General features: G+C 37.4%; 2 protein-coding genes across 4 annotated transcripts in view; one reads left to right on the top strand and one right to left on the bottom strand.

Moving 5' to 3' along the window:
* Positions 1–27,737, bottom strand: part of ANGEL1 (angel homolog 1) — a 122,585-nt gene that overhangs the window by 39,024 nt on the left and 55,824 nt on the right. The gene's annotated exons all lie outside the window — the stretch shown is intronic.
* The window catches only part of LRRC74A (leucine rich repeat containing 74A), a 56,529-nt gene that overhangs the window by 8,561 nt on the left and 20,231 nt on the right, over positions 1–27,737 (top strand). The window contains exons 3-11 of one of the 2 annotated variants that reach the window (XM_056810628.1): positions 160–332; positions 6,278–6,385; positions 7,049–7,145; positions 7,913–7,962; positions 9,045–9,126; positions 9,211–9,296; positions 10,514–10,708; positions 14,673–14,768; positions 19,205–19,345. In XM_056810628.1, coding sequence (XP_056666606.1) covers positions 160–332; positions 6,278–6,385; positions 7,049–7,145; positions 7,913–7,962; positions 9,045–9,126; positions 9,211–9,296; positions 10,514–10,708; positions 14,673–14,768; positions 19,205–19,345 — 1,028 coding nt within the window. The remainder of the gene's footprint in view (positions 1–159; positions 333–6,277; positions 6,386–7,048; positions 7,146–7,912; positions 7,963–9,044; positions 9,127–9,210; positions 9,297–10,513; positions 10,709–14,672; positions 14,769–19,204; positions 19,346–27,737) is intronic. The other variant, XM_056810629.1, reaches the window with a different exon arrangement.

The following is a 27,737-nucleotide window of genomic DNA, read 5'->3' as shown; positions in this document are numbered from 1 at the left end:
GGTTTATTTGTTCAGGGTCCCAAAGGAAGTGAATTGCAATGCCAGTTTGAAGGTACATCCTTTGTGTCCAAGGGAGAATAACAAAGAAGTGAGGTGGCACAGGAGGAGGGTTAGAGAAGAAAGTGTCCTAACTCTGCTTCTTGCCCTTCTTTCCAACAGACCCGGAGAAGTTTTTCACTACAGGACAAGAGGAACTATATCGAGAAGCCTGCAAGCTTATAGGAGTGATTCCTGTCTCCTACTTTATCAGAAACATGGAGGAAACCTACATGAACCTCAATCATCATGGGCTGGGGCCTAAGGGAACCAAAGCCATTGCTGTTGCCCTAGTGGTGAGCATGACCAGAACAAAGTTCAGAAGCAGAAAAGAAGGCAGTGATGATGGTGACAATGTGGGGAAGCTGAGGGAGAGGCCTAGAATTGGTATAATTTTCCTTTCATCCCAATTAGACTCGGAAGGATTAACCCCACCACCCTTCTCCGCTCCATCAGCATTTCCCACTCTGCTGTAGCACCCTGTGTTGCAATTGCCAGATTTCCTCCTGAAGTCTGTGGTACCCCCTTTTGCTTACTGGGACCAAGGGTACGGGCTGAGCTATGCCTTGGCACTGTATCCTCTTATTCAGAAAACAAAAGTTTCAGTCTTAACAAAGGATAGGACTGGGAATCAAATGAAGTCAAATCCATGAATAAGTTACCAAATCGTATCAGTTTTCCTAAAGAGAGATCCTTCCTTATCTCCCTCAAATGCTAGTACTTTCCCTACAAAAATTACCTTGTATTTATGTTTGGTATACACAGTACTTATGTGTGCTTGTTATTCTCTTTCACTCCCAACAGAATGAAAGCTTCTTGAGAGCAGTTTCACTTTTGTCTTTCTATCCCCAGGGCCAAGGATGGGACCTGGCTCAGAATAGGCATTTAATAAGTGTTTTTTGATTAATGATTAATTCATTCATAATGAAAGAAATGAAAGTGAAATATTTCCCATTCTTAATCCCAAATTGAGCCAGGGAAGTTGGATTTCAATATGGGTTTCCAGCCCCTATTGATATACAATTTAACAGTTGCAAGGGAACTGATAACCTCAAATAATTCATCTCTGTGTCTTCAAAGAGGACCCACTCTGGTCAAATGAGACTGTACATTTTTAAGGCCTCTAGGGTTGGTTCCACAATGTCCCTAGATAGCCCATTCAAAGTTTCCCATTCTCCAATTCTTCCTTATGTTTAAGACATTTCTGGAGGGAATATAAATGTTATCAGATCTTCCCCAAATATATTCCCTGCCTCTTCCAGATCTGACTGGGCAAATATACAGGTTTAAAATAATATTTGCACCATTCTCAAATGTCATATAAGGGGGGAAATCCTCCTAAATACACCAAAATCCTTAAAATTATAGCTAAAGCTCTTTTGTTCAGGGAAAATGGAGAATTTCAAGTAAACATACTTTTTTTTTTACTTCTTGATTCTTATTTTTTAACCAGTATCTTCTCTGTCTTAAAATAGAAATATTAATTCTAAGGTAGAAGAGCAGTAAGGGCATGGCAGTTGAGGGTCAAGTGACTTGCCCAGGATCACATAGATAAGAAGTGTTTGAGGCCAGATTTGAATCCAGGTTTTCCTAACTCCAAGCCTGGTTGGCTATCCACTGAGTCACCCACCTAGATGCCCCTCATTCATCTAATCTTTATTTAGATACTTAAAAAATACTTTTATGTCTCAGCCTGGTGATACACACCTGTAATCTAGACTAGAAAAGAGAGAAAGACTCAGTCTCAAGGACTGAGGAGGGAGAAGAGAGAAGAGAAGAGAGAAAAGGAAAAGAGAGAGGAGTAGGAGAACAAGAGAGAAGAGAGAAGAAAAGATTTTGATCAGTCCATGATCCCATCCACATGACTACTTCTTCCACCACTTGTGCTAAATTCAATCCATCCATGCTTCTCCATCTCAACATCTGTTATGTTTATACCCAGTTCTATAGGATATATAGGACCAAGTATTATAAGAATAAGTGTGATAGATTATTTACACTGTGATTTACTCATGCTCTCCATGGCTGATATCTTATTAACTGTCCCCTTTTTCAAGAGTTCTGACTAGTTCATTACAGCAAGTGTGGCTGGGATGTACCCTCAGGAAAATGTATAACATAAGTTTCTTGAGAGCTAGGATTGTTGGGTCTTTGTTGCTTTTGTCACAGGGTCTCTATTTTCTAATGCATTGCTTTACACATAGCATGTGCTTAATAAATGTTTGTGGATTTGCATTGAACTGATGATTAGGAGAACAATTTAGTATGGGTATGATAGTCTGTGCTGTCAACTCTTTTTCTGCCCATTCCCATAATGTTAGGCAAAGTCAATTAACCAAGCTATCAATCAACAAATAGGTGCAACCAGATCCTTGAAGGCTATCCATTGCCATCCTTTTTTTGTGTCTTATATTTTTTAGGATGGGGGTGAAGAAGGGATAAGCATCTATAGGGCACCTACTATGTTCCAGGAAATGTGCTGAGTGATTTTCAAATATCTCTTTTGATCCTCAAACAACCATGGGAGATAGATGCTGTTAATTATCCCTACATTATAGTTGAGGAAACTGAGGCAGTCAGAGTTTGCCCAAGGTCACATAGCAAGTAAATATCTGAATCTGGATTTGAACTCACATCTTCCTGATTCCAGGCTCAATATTCTATCCACTGTGGCACTTAACTCCTTATTATGCAAGATTCTAGACTTATTATATAGGTATCATTTTTGGTGGGTTTGAATATTTGTACTAGGTTAAGACTTCCCAGTATTTATTTATCCTGCATTTATTTTTTAATCTATTTTGTATTTCTTTGTGTATATGCTCTTTTTCCTCTGAGTAGAATGTAAGGTCCCTAAGAGAAGAGATGATTTTGTTTTTGTCTTTGTGTCCCCCAGCACCTAGTATACTACCAGGAATTTCACCAGATAGCTTATGTCCTTTGTAGTCTTCATTTCTCTCTCCCTCCCTTCCTCCCTCCATCTCTCTCTCTCCTCCCCTCCTCACTTTTTCCCTCCCTCTCCCTTTCCCTTTCTCTCTCCCCCCTTCACTCTTTGTGCCTCTGTGTATATTTTTCTGTCTCTTATACATAGACATAGACACACACCTATGTGCTTATTCAGTGCAGTTCTGCCTGCCAGATGATCTAGCAACAATTGCTGGCAAAGATACCTAGGTGGAAAGAATACTTCACAAACTTAAGGTAACATAAGTTACCTTATGTATCCACTTAAGGTAACATAAGTTACCTTATGTATCCACTTAAGGTGGATATCAGGCAGTCCTGACCCAGGGTAAAGAAAACAAATAAGGATCACAAAACAGAGTTCATGGAAAATAATGGCCCTTGCCTACAGATTCTGGCTATTTTGAAGAATGTAACTTTACTCTGTCTGCAGTCTTCCAGTAAATAATGCCCCACAGTATCTTCTGCAGTTCTCAACTCAAGGTACAGAAATCTCTCAAGTAAAACATTTCCTTGGAAGCCTGTCTTGTAGCTGCTTATTATAGCCCAGAGCCCCCTTGTTTTAAATGGAGACACTTGGCTTCCCTGTGTCAAGCTCTTCTCCGGTGTCAAACAAGGGACCTTGCTCTTGGATTTTTTCCCTTACAATAAAATTTCTTCTAAACTCAGGCCTCAAAGAAAGCTGTTATGTGAGTAGAAATATACTGCCTTTTCATATCTTTCAAGTAGGTCTCCATCCCAAGTACCAAATTATGTTGGTTGATTTGCATAATTTGTTGTCCACTCTTAGCCAGCACCCAGATGGTGTGCCTTCCTACCGCCTTCAAGAAGCTTCCTCCTATGCCCCAAGAAGCAAAGTAGAGCCTTTACTTCTCCTCTTTATTATCCCTCATGCCCATGAGTCATTCTGGGACCAATTGAGTAGATCTATTCAAATCACCCAGGACTACTTCCTAAAACATCCAAAGAAATCCAAGAGGCTAAAACAGAAGAGCAAGGAATCATGACCTGGAAAGGGGGAAAAAAGTTTTCTTTTGTACTACATCAATATTGAATGAGGCATAAAAGAGAGGAGTATATGGTTACCAAAGATGTTCACTATTTACATGGAAGATGTCCAACAAAGAGTTTGAATGTAAAAAGAGAGTGTCCTCCAGACATTCCTGATTGTGGGTGACACTCTATCTAGTACATTAAGTCCCAGAAAACAACAGGATCTCATCAATAAGATCGATGGACATTCAAAAGAGAATAGCCTAACAATCCACACAGGAAAAGTCAAATGATTACTATAGTCTGTTGCCCCAACCATGATTTTCACAGTCATTGCTGCTAAATGGTCAACCATTTGAATTCCTTTATTAGAACATAAATTTGTTAGGTAATCAATTGAAACAGATAATAAGATCGTCCCAAAATTAAATCAGAGAAAGAAAGCAGGCTAGATTCTATATGACTCTCTGAGTCGAAAACCTATCATTTAAGGACCTGTATTCTCTTGGCAGATTGGTAGCATGGTGGAGTGGATAGAAAATTGACTTTGGAATCAGGATGACCTAGGTTGGTATCCCACCTCTGACACTGGCTGAGTGAGCTTGCACAAGTCACTCAGACTGTTCTCTAAGATCATAAGTTGCAAAATACTTACTGATGGCCATTAATTAAAGGTAGTTTTGTCAACAGGAGCTCCCTAAAAGAATGAAATCATAGATCTGAACCAAAAAAGATTCTCCTGGCAAACTTTTATGGCTCCAAGTCCTGAAACATCATGATTTCTGAATAGTTAAAATTGTGAGTACCATAAAAGGGTAATGGAGAGATGCAGGGTAGATATGAGTGGGCTGTCATATATTATCAATGGCAATTTCCACACAAGAAATAACATAAGAGATGTCACCTAAGAAATCTCCAGAAAAAGAGGTGGGTTGGACACTCATCATGGTGGACACATCATTCATCATGGACAACTGGAGTCCTGCCATGATTAAATGTTGAAAGAGGTTAAAAGATATAGAGGAAGGCCTCTGGAATTTTGAGTAGACTCTCTATGAAGAATTTATGGGAGGAAATAGATAAGGATGGGGCAGGATGAAAAAGTCAGGAGGTGTTAACCATTTGTAAAAAGAGCACTCATATCAATAGGATCATGGGGTTTTTTTAAGCTTTATTTATGATTACATTTATGATTAATTACATAGAGATTTTATTTATGTTATTTCCCTCAAATCTCACAACAACCATGTGAAATAAGAGGTACAAGTATTATTATATCAATTTTACAAATGAAGAAACTAAAACCAGTTAAATGACTAATAGCTATAATCCTTTGAGTCTTTTCTCAAAATTCTTATTGTCTAGTCCTTTAATAACATTGGAGACTCTTGTAAATGCCATTCAAACTTTCTTCATCTTTTCTTTTAAAAAGTTATTGATTTTTGTTTTTATCTCATCTTCATTTCTATATATTCTTTTCCTTCACTATAAAGACATCCCCTGTCACAAAGAATAAAAAAGGTGTGGGACTTTGGGGTAGAATAGGGAAGCATTTCACATAACTATCCAATGTGTCAATAGAATTTGTTGGTATATGCAATGTTCTGTATCCACGGTCCCCATCTCCACAAATACCACTATCCCTTTCAATGGAGGATCCCAGAATATGTCCTTTACCTAATTAATTTCCATAGTATTTTCTCATATTATTCATAGCTGATATCGTTAATAATCATAACTAAAATCTATGTAATGCTTTAAGGTTTGCAAAGTACTTTAAAGATATTATCTCATTTTATCCTCATAAGAAATCTACAAATTAGAAGCTATCATTAAATCCGTTTTATAGAGGAGGAAACTTGAAGCTACAAAAAAAGGTTAAACAACTTGCCCAAGGTCCCAGAGTGAGTAGCTGAGGCAGGATTTAAATTCAGGTCTCTTGACCCCAAGTCTGACACAGCCTCCACTACATTATCTAGCTACTTCAGAGGATCACAACTGGAAGGGGCCTCAGAGACTATCTAGTCCAACCTCCTTGTTTTACAGATGAGGAAATCCAAGGCCCAGAGAAGTAGAAATGAATTGTCCAAGGTCACACAGAAAGTATGGGATTTGATACATATTCCCTTCTTCTTCCCTGCTGCTCCCTCAAAGTTCATGATCTTATTAGGTTGCATCAGATGGGAACAGAAAGTTCAAGTGAAGGGTTGAGTTTTGATTGTGCCAAGGAATGGGCAATGCCACTGACTCTCTTTCTTTTTCCTTTCCCACCTGGTGGCCCAAGTCCAATACAACTATTACCCGCCTGGAGTTAGAAGACAACTGGATCTTAGAAGATGGTGCCTTGTCCCTGATGCAGATGCTGCATGAGAACTACTATATTCAAGAATTGGTATACTGTCCTTTCTTTTAGTTTTTCCCCTCTCTCAGAACTTGTATTTCAAAACCCAATGAAGAGCAGGGCATAGTAATTCCAGCTGAACCCAGGACTTGCCACTAACCTTACCACAACCCACCACTGGCTCTTTTCCTTTAGGGGTATATGCATGTTAGGATCTGACTTACCAGAGAGAATCCATGGGACTCTTGTCCCATTTTCCAATGGAAGTCCTAACAAGCATTTTCTGCACAGATCTGGGGACTTTTATGGGCATCCTGACTTCTTCATCCATTTGCTTGCTGCAAAATCTTTCAAAGGCAATGGAAGAAATAAATCATTTGAAAAAATAAAGCTTTTTTTTGTTTCTGCAGGACTCTCTGAGCTTCCATCTCCTCTTTATAGACCTCAGGTAAATAAGTACCCTGACCACCTTCATATGATTGCAGGATTTGAAGAGAAGGTCCTTAGAGATCATCTAATTCCATCCCCTCATTTTTGCAGATGTTTAAACTGAAATCCAGAAAGATCAGAGGATTTGATCAAGATCACACAGTAGACTTAGAACATGGGCCTTCTGATAACCTTTTTAAAAAATCGTATTGTTTTCATTGGTGAAAGTAGCAATCTGTTGTATTTCTCTTACAGAGTTTTTTGTTTGTTTGTTTTATTTTTTAGAATGTCTCTGGCAATCACTTGGATTCCAAAGGAGCCAAAATTATCACAGATTTTCTCACAGAAAATACTTCTTCACTTTGGTCTATTCAGCTTGCAGGTGAAATTCAGGAACAAGGCAGGTTGGGGATGGGAGGAAACATTTAGGAAGCAAAGGATGAAAAAAGAGAGTAGGTTCTTGAATCATCTATGCCCCTATATGATATTAAACTGAGTGGTCAGTAGTCAGCCACCAAGCACCTACTAAGCACCTACTATAAGTCAAGCCCTGTTCTAAGTGATGGGAATATAAATACTAGTGGAAAGACCTTAGAGAAGCTTACATTGTAGGGGAGGGGGACAACTCACAAAAAGAAGTTGAAAATGTGGGGGAGAGACAAAGGTACCTAGCCCTGGGGGTCTGATACCATTCTCCCAGCATAGTCAAAAGTCCATCTGCATCTCAGAGACAAACCTAGCAGTTGAATGACTGAAGATTCACTTCTCCACACCAATAAAAAGAGCCAAAGACTGAGCACATTTCAGTGGTTTCTGGTGGGACCCAGATGTGGGATTAATGCTGACATTTTGAATGGGCAAAGTGTGGTTCATCACCACACAGAGGTCCTACAATAACCCAAGTGGGAAGAGAGATAAGGAGAAAGAACAATGTTGATCATTTGAGGAACCATTTTTGCTTTTGTCTCTTTTTCAGCATCACTTATCTCCACTTCCTAACTCAATCTCTTGAGTTTGTCATCTCCAATGAAATAAAGGAACTGTTGGAGAGAGGGAGGCACAAGAGATGTTGGGGAGGGAGACCAGAAGAGGAGAGTAGGGGAGGTTAGAGACTCGATGAACTCCATTCATGCCACTTCTTCATTTCAGGGAATGACTTCAAGGATGACACAGCCCCAATGTTCTGTAATGCACTTACGGTAAGAAATTAGGAAGCTACTCAAATATGTTCTCCCTTTTGCTTCTTTTTCTAAACCTGGGAAGCAACCCACCACCTATTCCCACTCCACTGCTACCTGAGAAGCATAATAGGAAGAGCATTGGTTAGAGGGGAAGACAAGTTCTAGTTTTAGCTCTGCTAGTTACCAGCTTATTATCATCTTCCTTTGGAGTCTTCCTACATACTTAGCATCTTTTAACTCTCATTTACTTATCTATTATTATGACATTCTACATATTTATTTTATCTGTGACATATATTAATGTATTTATCTAGTTATAGATTATCTTTTGCATATAATGCATTTTCTGTTTTTATATATTTAAAATATTTGTTATCTCTGAGATGTACATGCATATGCACAGATCTGTTCACTCTATTTCTTTATGAAGTCTTTGAGGGCTATAAGCAGATCTTGCTTATCTTTCTATTTCCCCTGGCATCTAGACATTGCAGACATTAGATATAATACTCACTTACTGAAAGGTGGTCAATTGGATCAAAGAATAAATGGATGAGTTTCATTCAACCAGAGTTAATTTAATGACTAATCTATGGAAGCCAAGTCATGAATATCATTGGTAGAGCTAAGCAAGAGAGTGAAGCCCACTGACCAGATTTCAGGGAAGGTAGTTATTGCATCATCTCCTCTCCCTACTTTGTATAAAGTCAAGCCACAGCTTCTTCCTAAAAGCACTCAATTCTTTCACAGCTATCATTCATTAAAAAGGAATGACCCAGAACTGAGATTACCCTGCAATGGTATTTGGTATATGAAAGTCCATTCCCTCTCCTTTTCCTTAAGTAGATTAAAGGAGGAACTAGGGGGCCAGCTATGTGTCTCAGTGGATAGAGCACCAGACCTGAAGATGGGAGGACCTGGGTTCAAACTTCCTACTTCTGTGACTCTGGGCAAGTTACTTAACTCCAAATGCCTAACCCTTGCCATTCTTCTGCCTTGGAATAGATATCAATTCTAAGTCAGAAAGTAAGAGGGTTTTTTTAAAGGTGGATCTAGGTAAAAAAGAAAAAGAACCTTCTCTCCACTATTTCTTTTCCCAGGCTAATTACCGAATCAAGGTCTTGGATCTCAGTCACAATTTCTTTTCTGAGAAAGGAGGAGAGCAGTTGGGACAAATGCTGGGTAATACCACTATACAGAACATGGTAACTTGGAAATGCAATACTGTTGGATATGCTTCTTGCTAAAATATCTTCTCATCCTCAGCCTTCAATGAAGGTCTGCAGACACTGGACCTTAGCTGGAATCAACTGCACTTGAAAGGAGCTGTGGCCTTGAGTAATAGTCTCCGGGTAAGGTACTCTCCAGAATGGTGGTGAGTAGGGTTCTGGGAAGATCTCCAATGCATCTCCCAGTCCCATGCCATCATCATCATGGTCATCATCATCATTTTCTTTGCTCTTCTCCTCAGGTACCTGAGATAGGACAGTTGTCATGGGATTAGGTCACTGCCATACTTCTAGCCACTAATGGATGGAATAATGTCCCATAGTTCTGTCAGTTGTCCAGCTTTCTCCCAATCTGAATGTATAATCATTGTGGACTCAATGACCATGTTAACTTGCCCAGGCAGTACAGCAAATAAGCTTGGCCACAGACCCACAAAGCACCCTGAAGGGGTAACCCCACAACCTCTCACTCTCTCAGTTGCCCCTTATTAATAGTCAGTTTGCCAATAGAACACTCAAAGAAAGAAGTCTTTTCCTGAATCCCTGAAAAATTGAAATAGTTCATTCTCCAATACAATGGCAAAACATTGAATCAAGCCTCCCATTAGATATATATTTGCAACCAACCTCTGTGAGGGCAGAAACCTCATAGCATTCTCTAAAGGTAAATAGTTCTATCTGCTCTCTATCTCTGTTGTTCCAATGCATTGCCTTCCCTGATGTGCTAACAGTCTCCATCTGCACTGGTCACTATTTCTCAGACAAACAGTGTATAGATAAATTGTAAGTAAGAACCATTTAGTTCAAAGTCCTCATGTGTTAGAAGTGCATCATTAGGGGCAATGAGGTGGTCCAGTGGATTGAAAGCCAAGCCTAGAGATGGGAGATGCTGGGTTCAAATCTGACCTCAGACACTTCCTAGCTATGTGACTCTGGGCAAGTCATTTAACCCCCATTGCCTAGCCCTTACCACTCTTCTGCCTTAGAACAGTACTAAGAAGGTAAGGGTTGTTTTTTTTTTTCTTAAGTTGCATCCCTGATACAGGGAAACTCACTTTGATGGAGGCCCAGGCAAGATGTTGAGTCAGTCTCAGAAAAGCAATTCACAACAACCACTAGGGATTGGTCAATACCTGTTGGAGTTCAGATACTTGAGAGCCTGGGCACAAGAAGGCTATATCCAGAGAAGGCAAATTATTTCTGCTCTGTCCTTCTGGTTACTGTAGGATCTTGTTTACACCGGGTAGGGGGGTATGAAGAAGAGGATATCAATCATTAATCATCAGTGGAGGTGCCACATACAACCTTTATTCCTGTGCTATTCTGCCCTTTCCTTGGAGGTTAATATCACACTGAAGACTTTGAACCTTTCCTGGAATGGCTTTGGTAATGAAGGTGCTCAGGCCTTAGGGGATGCACTCAAAATCAATGCTACTCTGGCCTACCTGGATATCAGCAGCAACCATATATACAATGATGGGGCCATCAAGCTGGGCAAGGGACTAGAGATCAATGAAACCCTCAGAATTTTGAAGGTAAAGTTGTCTGAACTGGATCATTGGGTGTCAGTGAGTACAAATAAGTGAGATCTGAGTTCACTAAGAAGCCTCTGATATCACTTCAGGGAGGTCAAGGTTAGACATGCTCAATGGAGCAAAGCCATAAAGAGAGATGTTTGCACTCGGGGAAAATGCCACAGGACAAGTGACAGGACATATGCACTCAGTTGGAGGAGAGAAGTAGAAACCCTGGGACACAGGCTGAAAGCTACCTCTAGGAAGGTTATTCATAGGAAGAGAAAAAGGAACTCAAGTCAGCATGCCAACTGCTTCTTCTTGTTAGTGGACAGAGGGCTAGACTTGGAGTCAGGTATACATGAATTCAAATCTTGCCTCTGATAATTTCCTAGCTACATGACCTGGGCAAGTCCTTGGCCTCAATTTCCTAATCTGCAAAATGGGAATAATACCACCTCACTCAAAGGGATGTTGTGAGGATGATATGAGATAACATATGTAAAGTGCTCTGTGAACTTTAAAATCAATGGGGAAAAGGTAGCTGTTTTTTAACTAATTATTCTTTTAAATAGGAGCTAAACTTTATTATTTCTGTGGTATTGATGGACTGCAAATCTAGCTAAAGCTGTCACCCTGAGGCAAACCCCTGACCACTCCATCATTGTGTCTGCCACTGAAGAGTTTACCTTTGTTAGTGAAGAGAGATTTATGCCAACTGCCCTTTGGGCAGGTGTCCATAATTGCAACGTGAGGGGGTGTAATTACAGAATGTAAATGCTGAGAAAGCCACAGCAGAATTTCATCTCTGCCAGGGAATGTCAAACTGGCTGCACTATTTCTAAATATGCCCAAGTAATTATAGTGTTATTATGGCATATTCCATGCAAGGAATGGGCTAAGCTTCTGGGCCCTGGTTAACCGTGAAATCAAATACTCTCTGTAACTCTTGTGTGGATTTTGTGTGGCTCCTTGTTTTAGATCCAACCACAAAGGGAGAAAGCTCCATCTGTGGGGTTTCCATGGTTCCCCAGAGAGTGAAGAACTCTAGGGAGCCTCCTCTTATTTATCCATGGGATCATCATAGGAGTGAGCTAAGGACTTGGGGCAAGTCAGACAAGTCACTGTGAGAATAACATGCCTGAGGAAATTCAACCCCAGACTCTACTGGTTAATGCATACCTGAGTGTCATCTGAGGTGTCATCTGAGATGGCTCCTCCCACTGGTTAGAGAAAAGTAGCAAGAAAAAGAGCTCAGACTCAAGTTTTGACATTAAGGTGCTGGGCTATTTCTTACTGGGTGTGTGTGTGAATATTTCTTTGCTATTGCCAAAAAATTTCATCTGTGCACTCTAAATAAGTGGCTTGTCTTGTGTATATTGATTTATGATGCATAAACTTTTTTAATGGGTAGAAAAAGATGAAAGATATGGAAGGGGAGGGGAGCCATGATGGAACCCCCTCATATCTTTGTAGAAAGCATAGAATTAGAAATTTTCTATCAAACTGAATAGCCAATACAGACCAGGGACTGGAAGGCTTAGACGAACTTGAATAATTTTACTTGAATTAGGTCATGAAACTGCATCAATAAACAGATAGGAGCTATTCTCCCATGCCAAGGAGAACATGGGAAGTTCTATCCTTGGGCAATGTGCCTATCTCTATCTGTGTCTCTGTCTGTCTCTGTCTCCCCTCCCCTCTCTTTGGCTGGCTCACTCCAGTCTTCCTTCACACTGATAAGTTTGAGAATTTTCCTAAAGAGGAGTGGGACTGGTTGCATTCTCAACCATATGTCTATAGCTCAAGACTTTCAGCATCCTAGGGATAACTCTTACACAAGGAAAATACATTCCTACAACTCACCAGTGTAACTCCTAAGCCCCCACTGGCAAGCTTCTTATTTATATAAAACCATTCACAATGCAACCACTGACTCTTAAAAGTAAAATAGGTATTAAGGCAAAGGAGGAATATGTATAACCTTTACTAAAGAGAAGGCCAAAGTAGTTATGAAAATAATATTTAATCAAAAAGAGGCAAAAGCAAGAATAATCCTAACCCTTAGTTTAAGGCAAAAGTATGATTAAAAGACAAAAATTAGAAAAATCAAAATATGACAATATAGTCATAAATTTGGTTTATATTGTCCTACCATGGTCAGAAATGTGCATACAAAACCTGGCAAAGAGGCACATAATCAGGGAAATCCATGTGTCAGAATAACTCATGGCTCTGGATAGCAGACTCTGTTCTTTATCTCTTTAGAGAATAGTCTGTACCGTGCATCATTTGCTGAACAAAACTGTTTCTTTGCCATTTGTTTCCTTTCTCTTCCTCATAGTTCTCCTGTTGGTCAAAGCTTCTGTTCTGTTATTTTAGAACTTTTGCAGCAACATCAAACACTTTTAGTATACCCTCATCAGGCTGTTGAGAAAGTTATGGGTTCTTTTAGCAAAACTATATCAGCAAGCTCAAAATAGCTCTTCCCCTCATCCCTTTAGCCATACAAGGCAGTAGAGGTGAACAAAGGCATCCTTGATAAGTTTCCTCTCTTTCAGGTTGTAGATTATTCTAGAGAGCAATACATCCAGGAAACTTTCCATACAGCAAGAGAATTCAGCTCTCCAATTATGTCCCAGCAGCTTTAGTCAGCTCTCAGCTAATACATCCTTTTTTGAGCCAGTCAGCTTTCAGCAAAGTAATGTCTGTCTTCCAATCAGAATGGCTCCCAGAAAAACAACTGCAGAGCCTGTGAATTATTTCATTTCCTGTTAACCTTCTATATGTTCTGTGTCTTTTGTTCTAAATGCCTCTTATGATCTACTTCTTCACCTGCTTATATCTTCATCTAGTCATCTCCTACCTTATCTTCCATGACTTAAAAACATTTATTTATAAAAAACTGCACGTTCTGTCTTAGAATCTATACTAAATGTTGGTTCCAAGACAGAAGAAGAGTAAGGGCTAGGCAATTGAGGATAAGTGGTTACACAGCTAGGAAATTCCTGAGGCCAAATTTGAACCTAGGACCTCCAGTCTCCAAGCCTAACTTTCTACTCATGAGCCACCTAGCTGCCCCTCAATGGAATCTAATATCTCCAATCAATGTTTTCTCTTAAGCAATGACCCATCTCTAAATTATGTGAAACTTTTACATATGCCTCCAACAGTGTTTACTTAAGTACATAATACAATCCATACTAAAACAGTCCCCAGTATCCCTAACTTCTGAGTTATAGTCTTCAAAACTTTTAAAAGAGTCATATGTAAATGAGTCAATAGACCACAACCCCTTGCAACTATCTTTAACTGAGAGCACTGCCTTCAAACAAGTTTTCTTTCAGGTCTTCAGAACAGTCTTTTTCTCCTCAAGCATTTTTATTGAAGGGACTATGTTTTTCCTCAAGCTGATTTTTTTAATCAATATTCCCTTCATTCCTTTTGCTCCCTTTTTTAACCAAAATGTCTATATACAAAAGAGACAGTTCCATAGGGATGAAAACATGAAAGCCAAAGGCTACACACCAAGTGAACTCAACCCTAAAAAAATATTTATAGTTAAGGAGACTAGAACAATGTAAAATCACCTTTTCAGCTTTTTTCCCTTCATACACTTTATACTCCAACCAAACTGGACTACCAGCTATTGCCCATCTTCATCCAGTCCATATGCCCATTAGCCCTCTACCCAGTTTTTACATTCACACACTCTTTCTTGTGTTTTGTTCTCATACTCTTTTCATCTCCATCTTTTGAAAACCTTTCCTTCAAGATCCATTTCGAGAGCTGCCTCCTTTATTAAGTCTTTGAAGATGCCCCCTAGCTTGAGAGGATTCCCTCATTTCTCAATCTTTCATGATTCTGACATTTCCTATTTGCTTTTCTTAAGTTAAACTGTAGTATATGTTAATAAAAGTTCATTAGATGAGTGAATAAATATTTATCCAATTTCAGCCTTCTCCTGTTTAAATTTCTCCTGCAGATGTCCCAAAATCCTGTGACTATGGACGGGGTACTTGCAATGGTCATGTCTGTCAAGAGGAACCCCAAAAGCAGGTTGGAGGAGATGGACGTTTCAGTAGGTGACCCTACCAGCACAAGCTAACATATCAATAGAATAAGCAGTTGCCTACATAATGGGATTTGAGGAACATTGGAGGGCTTTCTACTCCTTTTTTCCAAAACAATCAGGTACATTATCTTAATGGATTCTATGCCAATCCCATAAGGTAAGCAAAGTAACTATCAACATTTACAGATAAGGTAAAGGAGACCCTGAGAGGTCAGCAGATTTGCAACAAATCCCACAATTACTAATATGAACTCAGATCTCTTGACTCTTGATCTAGTCCTCTAGCCATCTTGTATTTAAATTTTATCATTATGTATTTGGAAGGGGCCAGACCTGTGATTTCATTAGCAAATGGAATTGTTAGTGAGGAAACACCCTCTACCAATGTAGATCCATGACTATTTAGCCTCAGAGAATTACCTTGGATACTAAGAAGTTATTGGACTTTCCCAGGATCACCCAGTTAGCACATGTCAGTGATTAATCTTGGAACCAGGTCTTTCTTACTCTAAAGATAATCATTTATCCACTACATCTTGATGCTACTCCATCTTCATCAAGTACTTAAGCATATTGGTGGTCCATAGACTTGGATGTTCCCTCTAACTATGCAATTTGAAATCTGTCCATATCTGCCTAGCTTGACTATGTTCTCCCCAAAGTTTATCCCAGAGGATCTTTCTTTACTTACTCACAACATCCAGATGATACCATTTACCTGTCATCTCTTGCTCTCACAATATGGCCATTTCTTTCCTATCAGACAGATTCGCTGATGACAACTTTTTATTCTTTTGATTTTATCCTGATATCTTCCTGATATCATATGGATTCATTAGCTTCCATTTGTCCAATTCTAGTTTTTAGAAAGTTATTTTCTTTCTTGAGTTTTTATGTTTCCTTTTCCATTCATCCCTTTCTAAGTCTTTAGGAAATTGTTTTCTTCAGTGTATTTTTGTACCTCCATTTCTATTTGGCCTGTTCTAGTTTTTAGGGAGAGGTTTTCTTCAACAAATTTTTTTCCAAGCTATTGATTCTTTCTGTCCTCTTATTATTTGATTTTTTAAAAACTTGTGTTTAAGTGCTTTCAGCAGTTCTTTTGGGACCTGACATCCTTTTACACTTTCCTTTAAGGCGTTACACATTTCCTTTTTGCATTGTTGTTTTGAACAACAATGAACAATTGAATCTTCTGAGTTCATATTTTGATCTTCCCTATCACTAAAGTAATTTTCTATGATTGAATTTTTTTCTTTGTCTTTTGCTCATTTTTCTAGTTATTTTTTTTCCATTACTATACCAATCTATTGAGTTCTTCTCTGTTCCTGGGGTAGACAGAGCACTATTACAAGCTTTTAAAGTAAGTAGTAAATGTGTTGGATTCATCACTCACTCTGCCACTTCACTGCTCCAGTGTCCTTTACTCCAGTCTTAACTGCAAGAATGCAACCCCACCTCCCTAATATATCTTTTGCACCTATTTTTCATTGATGTTCCTTATTGATTACATGGTACCAACTACTCACACCCACCATTTTACATATTAGAAAATAGGCCTAAAGATGTCATATGACTAGCCTAAGGTCATACTGATCATACAGAGGCAGCTCTGTAGTAGCGTATAGAGGCAGTAAAGTGGATAGAGTGCTGCTCCTATAGCCAAAAAAATCTGAGATCAAATCAGACATATACCAGCAAGCCACAAAAACATCTTTTGCCTCAGTTTCCTCAGTGGTAAAATAGGGATAATAATAGCACCTACCTCGGGGCTGGTTGTAAGGATCAAATAAAATAACTTTTCTAAAGTGCTTAACATAGTAGCTGACACATAGTGGGCACGAAGTGTTTATTCTCTTTCCATATGCCACTTGAACTCAGGTTCTTTCACTTCAGGAATGAATGAATACTCTTTCCAGTACCAATTGTAGTATTAGTTTGATTTCTGTTCTAATTGCAAATATGTTGAGGTTAGGGGACAGGGAATGAGTAAGATGTCCCAGTTTAATGGTGAGTGGTTGGATGGGATATAAGGAATCATACTGTTTTGAAAAATATATTGGGCTTTTACATTAGAAAGTAATAAAAAAAAATGGTTTGCACAATGAACCACGGATATAAATGTCTTCCTGAATGATCACTCTGAAAAGCAATATCCATTTGCATCAATAAGAACTAATACCCTTCCAAATTTCAAGGATCTGTCATTTTGTCAATGTCCTTTCACCAGTGAAGAACACTGATATTTCTAAGACTTAAACAATGAATCAATATTTATTAAGCATCTACTATGTGCCAGACACTGTGTACTGGGCTTAGACTTTTCCTGAAAGCTATTGTGAATAACAATCTCAACACCATTTCCTTCCCTTCCTTCCAACTCTCTCTCTCTCTCTCTCTCTCTCTCTCTCTCTCTCTCTCTCTCTCTCTCTCTCTCTCTCTCTCTCATACACACACACACACACACACACACACACACACACACACACATAACCCACCCCAGTGATGAGCTCCTCTGAACTTAGCTAGGCTAATCTTTGGCTAACATGCACAGGTCAGCAATGGACCCAAACAAGATGTCTTTCCAACTTGGTAGCATCTGCCAGAGCTTATGACCATTGAAACTCCACATCATCTCTATGCCATACTGAAACCGAAGAAGAGGACATGAACTTGAAGGCAGAAAGTTCTTGTATGTTTGCTAAAATATCATTGTGAAGACAATCATATTCACATGCATAAAATTTAGAAATATAATTTGATTTACAGTACAATATAGCACCATATGGTTGTGTTGGCAACTGGTTAAAATAAGCATTGTTTTATTTTATTAATGTGTTAGAATACCAAACTAATGATCAAAGTCAATAAGTGAACTTAAACCTAGACCAGAACTTCTTAATCTTTTTTTTTTGCTACACACCCCTTTGGTAGTCTGATGAAATCTAGAGAACCATTCTCAAATTCACCCTTTTTAAAATACATACAGTAAAATCCATATGATTACAAAGAAAACCAAAGATTAGTGAAAATAAAGATGTGATTTGTCACATCTAATTTAATGGACCCCAGATTGAGGACTTCTGATCTAGAAATATAAACCAAAGAAATCAAAACTGCCACATTCAGCAAAATACAGACCGTAACAAGCAGCAAGTATTTATTAAACCCTTACTGCATGCAAGACACAAAGCTAGGCATTGAGGAAAAAAAGACAAAAGTGAAAAATAATGCCTCCCTTTAAGGAGATCATATTCTCCTGAATCTCTCATAGGAAGGGAATTCTAGAATAAGGAAACATCCTTTTCCAATGTAGGTCTGACCCTTCTCTACATGTTGGAGATAAAGAGAGAGTTGAGTTGTTGGATGTACTTAAAGTTTAAATGACTTGCCAAGGATGGCATAAGCCAGTATATATCAGAATCAGTATTTGAACTTGGGACTTCTTGAATTCAGTACCAGCCCTCTACTCACTCTACCCATTCTGCTTTTCACAAAGAGTAAAATGCTACACAGATACAGGAAGAAAGGAACAAAGACAATGGAATGAGCCAGATAAAGGAGTAACTCTAATGTTGTTATAGCTCTCTATACAAAATATTTTTAAAGCTTTATTATAAATATAAGTTAAATTACTTCTGTAGTGACTCAAGTTAAGTCCCTTGCTCCACATCTCCAATCAGCTGCCAAATCTTGTAGTTTCTACGCATCATCTTTTTCATTGTCTTCCTCTTTCCAAACATATGACCATCACCTTTGTTTAGACTTTTATCACCTTTCCAAAGGACTAATGTAGAGTTTCCTATTTGGGCTTCCTCAGCTAAGACTTTTCACACTCCTCCACAGCACTGTCAAAATTATTTTCCTAAAGCACAGGCTTTATCATGTACGTCACTCAGTCACCTCCAGGTGCTCTCTATTGTCTCTAGGGTCACATTTCAATAAGGTCCCAACCTACCTGACCAGGCTTATTAGATTTTTACACCTTTCCCACACACTGTGATCTAACCAAACTGATCTCTTTACTATTCCTCATACTCCACCTAAGAGTAATTCTCATATACTCCATCTTCCAATCCTTTCCTAAGCTCTGTCTCTTGGAATCTGAGGACCGCTTTCTAAATAAAGACGTTCCTGATTCTCCAGATGCTAGCGCCCTTTCTCCAAAAATTATCTTTCATCAATTTTGATTATACCTACACATGTACACATCATCTTTCCTAGTGAGAATATAAGGTCCTCAGAGGCAGGGCCTGTTTCACTTTTGTATTTATATTCTTTATGCCTGGTTGAGTCATGGTGAAACACATAGCAGATATTTGATAAATGCTTATTCAATGACTGATTCTTCAAGATAAAAGCATATGTAAAAGCAAAACAGAGATAGGATCCTCAAAAGTGTCTTCCTTTGATCTATGACTACTCTCTTTCCTCTTCTCCATCAGAATGTCTTGGTGACTGAAGGATTTGTGAAACAACTAGAAGGAGTCTTTGTTGTTCATCCTGAGCTAGATGTGCTCTATGGTGAAGTGGTGGGCACCATCAGCAAAACAGTCTCATTACCAGTTGCCTTTAACGTGATCAAGGTAAGTATTCCTCCTCCTCTCTTTTGCCTACTGAGCCCCTTGGCAAAAGAGTAATCTGGCTTTCAACCTCATCTCAGCTTAGGACACACTAAGGCTCCATCACTACCCTCCTACAAAAAATGCTGGCAAGTGTCAACATTTTAATTCACTTTAGTTCAATTAAACAAACATTTACTATATGACTTCTACCTGCAAGGCACTGTGTTATTCACTAGAGATACACAAATACTCAAAAACATCTTCAATCTTATTAATGTGGACAGTCTGTCTAGAGATTCAATTGCAACTCTCTATGCCCAACCTTCCTTATTTTCTCTTAAAAAAATTTTAATTGAAAATTTAAAATAAAAAATTTAATTATTTTTTCATAAATTTGTTTTAAATTTAAATTTTTAATTCTTAATTTAATTATCTCTTAAAAATTTTAAATTTATTTTATTATTAAATTCAATTTCACCTGAATCCTTTTCCTTCCACCTCCTCTTCTTTCATCCACTGAGTAGTTAAAAAAACTCAAGACCTATTACAAATATATAGTATCAAGCAAAACAAATCCCTGAATTAGCCTTATCCAAAATTTAAAAAAAGAAAAGGTGCTTCAACCTGCACTCTGAATCCATGTTGGGAAACATGTTGCCTCATGAGTTTCTTCATGAGTCCTTTGGAATTGTGACTAGTCATTATGTTGATCTGAGTTTCTAGGTTTTCTGAAGTTGTTTCATTCACAATATTTTCATTATTGTTGTACAAATTGTTCTCCTGGTTATGCTTTCATCACTTTGCATCAGTTTATGAGAATCTTCCCAGGTTTTTTTCAGAAACTCTCTCCATCATTTTTTACAGAATAATTAGTATTCCTATACATTCATAGATACCATAACTTGATCAGCCATTCCCCAATTGATGGGAAATTTATAATTCTGTGCCACCATGAAAAGAACTTCTATTAATACTTTCATACAAAGGCAGCTAGGTGACTCAGTGGATAGAGAGCCAGACCTGGAGACAGGAAGTTCTGGATTCAAATTTGATCTCAGACTTGTCCTAATTATGTGACCCTAGGCAAGTCCCTGTTAAGACAATTGCCTAGCCCTTATTTCTCTTCTGACTTGGAATTCATACTCAGCATAGATTCTAGAATAGAAGGCAAGAGTGTGTATATATATATGTGTATATATATATATTCCTATATATGGGTCCTTTCCCTCTTTCTTTGATCTTTTTGGATATAAAGCTAGTAATTGTATTGATGGGTCAATGACATGCAGTTTTATACTGTTGGGGAGTACACTGTAGTTCCAAATTGCTTCCCAGAATGATTGGATTTCTACCAACAAAGTATTAATTTTATATATTTTTCCCACAATACCGCTAACATTTGTCATTTTCCTTTATTTTTCCTACAAAATTTGCCAATCAAATGGGTGTGCAATGGCATTTCAGAATTGTCTTAATTTTCATTTCTCTAATTACTAGTGATATAAAGCATTTTTTCAGATAGCAATTGATAACACGGATTTGTTGTTCTGAAAACTGCTTATCATATTCTTTGACCTGCTTTTTCAATTGGTGAATGACTTTTATTATTATAAATCTGAATCAGTTCCTCCTGATATATCTTGAAAATGCAAATTTTATAAAACAATATGGGAGAGATTAGGTTTAGACAGACATCTCACACCCAATACCAAGACAAATTCAGAATGGGTGAATGACTTAAATATAAGTAAATTAAGTAAACATAGAATAGTGTGTCTGTCAGATTTATGGGAAAGGAAAGAATTTTAGACCAAGGAAGGTATAGAGGATATTACAAAATGTAAAATGAATAATTTTGATTACATTAAATTAAAAAGGGTTTGTACAAATAAAACCAGTGCAACCAAAATAAGAAGGGAAGCAACAAATTGAAGGAAAAAAAATTATAACAAAAACCTCTGACAAAGGTCTAATTTTTCAAATTTACAAGGAGCTAAGTCAAATGTACAAAAAAATCAAGCCATTCCCCAGTTGAAAAATGGGCAAAGGACATGAATAGGCAGTTTTCAGATTAAGAATTCAAAACTATCAATAAGCAAATGAAAAAGTATTCTAAATCTCTTATAATAAGAGAAATGCAAATCAAAACAACTCTGAGGTCTCACCTCACACCTAGCAGATTAGCCAATATCTAAAAGGATATATAAAGAAGAAGAAGAAATGTTGGCAGAGTTGTGGCAAAATTGAGACACTAATGCATTGCTAGTGGAGTTGTAAACTGATCCAACCATTCTGGAAGGCAATTTGGAACTATGCTCAAAGGGCTTTAAAAGAATGCCTGCCTTTTGATCCAGCAATACCACTGGTAGTTTTGTACACTAAAGAAATAATAAGGAAAAAGTCTTGTACAAAAATATTTATAGCTGTGCTTTTTATAGTGGTAAAAATTGGAAAATGAGGGGATATCCCTCAATTGGGGAATGACTGAACAAATTGTGGTATCTGATGGTGATGGAATACTATTGTGCTGAAAGGAATAATGGTCTGGAGAAATTCCATGTGAACTGGAAAGACCTAAAGAAATTGATACAGAGTGAAAGGAGCAGAACCAGGAGAACATTGTACACAGAAAGTGAAACACTGTGGCACAATCAAATGTAATGGACTTCTTTGCTAGTAGCAATGCAATGATCCAGGACAATTCTGAGGGACTTGTGAGAAAGAATAGAGAAAAAACTGTGGGATTAGAAATGCAGAAAAAAACTATGTGATTGATTACATGGTTCAATGGGTATATGATTGGGAATTTTGGCTTTAAATGATCACTCTATTGCAAATAATAATATGGAAATGGGTTTTGAACAATGATACATGTATAACCCAGTAGAATTGCTTGTCAAATCCAGAATGGGGGAAGGGAAAAAACATGAATCATGTAACCATGGAGAAATATTCTTAATTAATTTTTTAAAAAGGAAATGCAACTTTTATCAGAGAAACTTGATACTGAAAATTTTTTAAATTTCTGATTCTCTTCTAATTTAAGGTAGACAATTCTAAATATAAAATTTTTAAGATTTTTAATTTTTATAATAAGAATTGTCAATTTTACCTCCTATAAACCTCTGCATCTCTGATTTAGTCATGAGTTTTTCCCTTTTCATAGATGCAATGGATTAATTTCTTCTATGCTTCTCTAATTTTTTCATAAATTCATGTTTTATGTATAAATCATGTAACATTTTGGAGCTCATCCTAGTAAGTCATGAAGATATTGGTCTATATCTAATTTCTTCCAGGCTGCTTTCAAGTTTTCCAAACAGTTTTTGTTGAATACCAAGTTTTGCCCCAGTGGGTGAGATCTTTGGATTTATCAAATACTGGGTTCCTATGCATGTTTGCTTCTGTATATTATATACCAAATCTGATCCCCGAATCAGACTCTATTTATTGTTTCTTACCCACTTCCAAACTGTTTTGATGATTACAGTTTTATTGTATAATTTAAGATCTGAAATTGCTAGACTCTCTTCTTTCCCAATTAAAAAAAATTCCCTTGATATTCTTGACCTTTTGTTCCTTTAATTTTGCTAATTTTTTTAGCTCTATAAAGCAATCTGTTGGTAATTTGATTGTGAAGCACTTAATAAATAAATTAATTTAGGTAGTATTGTCATTTTTATTATATTATCTCAGCTTATCCATGTATAACTAATATTTCTCCAACCATTTAGAGGTATTTTTGTATAAAGAAGATTTTGTATGTTCATATAGTTCCTGAGTATCTTAGTAGATTCCCTAATATTCTATACTGTTTGTAATTATTTTAAAGAGAATTTTTCCTTCTATCTCTTTCTGCTGGTTTTCATTGGTAATGTATACTTATTGATCATTGATCATTGATCAATCAACTTATTGATGATTATGGGGTTTCTTTTATATCTTGAAGCTTTGTTGGAGTTGTTATATTTGGATGGTTTTTGTATTCTGTTAAAAGTTTTGTTTCATTTAGTTTTTTATTTGACTCTCTAGAATTCTTTAAGTAAATCATCATTTCTGTAAGTAAACCAAAGGGATAATTTTATCTTCATTTCCTGTGCTTACTACTTCATTTTTTCCTTCTCTTATTGCTACAGCTAGCATTCTTAGCATAACATTGAATAGTAATGGTGTTTATAGACATCCTTGTTTTGCCCCTGATCTTATTGGAAAGACTTCTTGCTTTTTCTTATCACAAATAATAGTCTTTTAATTGTGGATAGAAACTACTTGCCCTTTTAAGGAATGTTTCATTTATTTTTATTCTATCTTAGTATTTTTAACATGAATGGGTGGTATATTTTATCAAAAGCCTTTTCTGAATCTATTGATATAATCATATGGTTATTGTTGTTTTATTATTAAAATGATCAAATATATTTATAATTTTTATAATATTGAACCAGTTCTCTATGACTGGTATAGATTCTTTTATAGATCCAGCCTGGTCATAGTATATGATCTTTGTGATATATTACTGTACTCACCTTTCTAATATTTTATTCAAAAAATTTTATTGTGCCTCAGGAAGATTATGGTAGAACTTCTACTTTTCTTTATTTTTTAAACAATTTATATACAGCAGATCCTGATTTTATGTAACAATATATGACCCTTTAAATAAGTTGAAAATTGTGCATAATAGCAAACCCCATTATTTAATGTCTTTCTTATACAAACATCGTTAGGCACGTTATGACTTTTCTTAGGTTTATCAGAGCTGCCAGCATTACTCCTGTACTTTGTGGCCATTATTAATCACTAAATAACATTAATGAAACAACAAAAAGCATCACTCAGATGCAGGCAATACTTGTTACAAGGGAGAACTCTAGACAAAGACTGATGCAGGAGCTGATGTTTGGAGCAAAACAATAGACTGACTCACATTAATGCTCCTCAGAGTAAGAATAAGCATGTCTGGGCAAACCACAGACTTTATGCTGCTTGGGAAAATGGTATGGATTTAGCACATAATTAAAATTTTTATTTCATGTATTTTTTTTTAATTTGTTAGTGGCATATATTTGAATTCATGTGTGTGGAGTTCCTATAAAATGAAGTCCTCCTATAGTAGTAGAAATTAATTATTCTTTAAATGTTTGGTAGAACTTATTTTAAAATCCATCTGGTCCTGGAATTTTTTCTTTGAGAGATCATTTATGGCTTCTCCCTTTTTTCTCTTGGCATCACAATGATACATACCAATGAAGCAAGTGAGCTATATTAGTGGTTTTTCCTTCTTTCACCATTGTACCAAACCACCACTGGCAATGTTCTTTACATCATTTCTCCTTTATAAATTCTTTAAAACAAACAAACAAACAACTTTGCCTTCCATCTTAGAATCAATTCTAAGTATTAGTTCCAAGTCTGATGAGTGGTAGGGACGAGGCAATTGGGGTTAAGAGACTTGCCCAGGGTCATACAGCTAGGAAGTATCTGAGGTCATATTGGAACCCAGTACCTCTCATCTCCAGGTCTGGGATCTCTATCCACTGAGCTACCTAGCCTCCCTTTCCTTCATAACTTCTTATTTGCAATGTTTTGCAGTCTGTGCACAACCCATGTGTATCTTGATTATCTTTTAGGCAATCCTCAATTTCAGTTCTTCAAAGACTATAGTATTGTGTCCTTAAAATAACACTAGAAGTATGTTGGTATTAAGAGAAGATTGGTCAGATAGCCATGACTAGGTGGCTCAGTGGATAGAGAGTCAAACCTGGAGGTGGAAGGCTCTGGATTCAAATTTGACCTCAGATACTTCCTAGCTGTGTAACTTCAGGCAAGTCACTTAATTCCCACTGCTTAGCCTTTGCACTCTTCAGCCTTAGAATCTCATATGAAAAGGGTTTTTTAAAAGGGAAAGAAGATAGGTCTTTGGTTCATGGAGAAACTCTGAGGAATTAAAAGAATTTTTCAATTCTCCAGTTGCCTGGAAAAGTGACATAATATTCCAGAAAAACAGCAGTCCTTGGGAGTAGTTCATCCCAGGCTCAAATCCTGTTTCTGATAAATACTGTGTAACCTTGAGAAAATTAGTCAAAACTTCTGTGACCCTCGGTATTTCTAAGGCTTTATATGCCCAGAACCTAGCGCACCTTAAGTTGCAGAGCAGGTGTTGGTCTTCATTGGTGGAATGGAATTCCTTACTAACCATTCCCTGTGCCAATGAAATGGCAGGTTCTGATTTTTTTAAATTCCAGTTTCCTCCCTTCTTTCTCTTTAATTCTAAATCCAACTTGTTTATTGACAATGTCTGACCAGTATTCACATATAAATGCCTATACTTGTGCACATATGTGCATATGTACATACATATGTGTGTATACATATGTATATTAATATGAATACTATATCTACATATATGGCCAGCTAGATGGCACAATGGATAGAATGCTGGACCTAGAGTCAGGAAGATTCCTCTTCTTGAGTTCAAATCTGACTTCAGACACTTATTAGCCCTATGACCCTAAGCAAGTAACTCAACTCTGTTTGCCTCAGTTTCTTCATCTGTAAAATGAGCTGGAAAAGGAATTAGCAAACCACTCCAATTTCTTTGCCAAGAAAACCCCAAATGGAGTCAGGAAGAGTTGGACACAACTGACTGTACATAAATGTGCATATGTATTCATATACACCCCCCCCAGTAGATAAACTACAACTTGTCTACTTAACTCCATGCAGACAATAGGCAATCCACATCTATTTAAAAGAAAAAAAAAAACATAGTTCTATCCCTTAAGGAGTTTACAGTATATAGAGAAGATAACATAATTTAAATAATTATAATATGAAGTAAATTAAAAGAAAGAACACTATTACGGGAAGAATCAGTAAGGCTTTACTGAGGCAGTGGCCCTTGAACTGACTCTTGACAGAAATCAAGGATTCTGAAAGGAGGTTTCTAGGTTTGGGGAATAACTTATGTTAATTCATGGAGGTAAAAGATGGTGAGTCAAGTTTGAAAAAATACATGTAGGATATATGAAAGGAATAGTATGAGATAAGGCTGGGTAAAAAGGTAAGAGTCGGGCTAATTTTTGAAGGGCCTTAAATATTAGGCTGAGAATATTTGTTTTTAACTATAGAAAATGAGAGGAAGATCTTTGGGCAGAGGAATGATACGGTAGATATGTTACTGAGGAAGAGTTGTGTAAAGGATGTGTCAAAAAGGGTTGAAACTAGAAGAAGAGAGAAGAGGTACAAGATTATTGCTGCAATAATTCAAATGAGAGGTGGTGTGGGAACCTAAATTAGAGTAGCAGCACTGTGTATGTGAGAGAAAGTGAAGAGAAGGGAGCAGTTTGTAAGATTGTCTATGTAGAATTAACAAGACTTAGCAACGGATTGGCTATGAAGAGTGAAGGAGAAGGAAGACTCAAGGATGACCCCACTCTTGTGAACCTGGGTAACTAAGAGGATGGTGACGATTTCACCAGAAATAGGGAAATTTTGAAGAGACGTGGATTTGCGGAGGATGACAAATTCTATTTTGGATGTGTTGAATTTGAGGTGTTAATGAGAAATTCAGGTGGAAATGTCCAGTCACTGATTGTCCATATGGGACTAGAGTTCAAGAGAACGATTAAGGATGATATGTATATGTGGAAGTCATTTGTGTATAGAAAGTAACTGAATGTATTAAGCTCTCCATGAAACATTCCCTGGTCCCTGATCCTTCTAGCTAAAAATGTTCTTTCCCTCCTTAGATCTTGCTAAAGCACTTTCATTGACTCCACTCTCCTTTACTCTCTACCTTATACTATACTTATAATACTCATATTATACTCCTTGATGACAGAGTCTGTGTCAATTTTCATCTTTGTACGTCTGGTACTTAGTAAGTGCTAGGGCAGCTAAGTGACTTGGTGGATTGAGTAGCAGACATAGAGATAGGAAGTCCTGGATTCAAGTCTAGCCTCAGACACTACCAGGCTATGTGATCCTGGCAAGTCATTTAACTCCAATTGCCTAGCCCTTACTATTCTTCTGCCTTGGAAACAATACTAAATATCACTTCTAAAGTAGGGGTTTTAAAACAAACAAATAAAAAATAGTAAGTGCTCTATAAATACTTGTAGAAATGGAAGAGTCAATATTAGCCTCATGAATCTTCTGACTTTTGGTCCAGTGTTTGTTCCTCCACACCCTGAGATGTCCTAAATAGGACAGGACTGAGTAAAATTGGACCTGTGGTTTCACTGGTATAGGGAAAAAGAAACTCCCTCTACTGTTACAGGTTGATGTGTTCTCTGCTGTTTATAGTCTTAGAGCGCAACCAACAGGTTAAGTGACTTCCCAGTATTACACAGCCACTATCTGTCAGGTGTAAGACTTGAACTGAGGTTTCCCTGACCAGCTCTCTGTCCAC

Source organism: Monodelphis domestica, chromosome 1, assembly GCF_027887165.1.
Source record: "Monodelphis domestica isolate mMonDom1 chromosome 1, mMonDom1.pri, whole genome shotgun sequence".
NCBI lineage: Eukaryota > Metazoa > Chordata > Mammalia > Didelphimorphia > Didelphidae > Monodelphis > Monodelphis domestica.
This window is presented reverse-complemented; position numbering and strand designations above follow the sequence as displayed.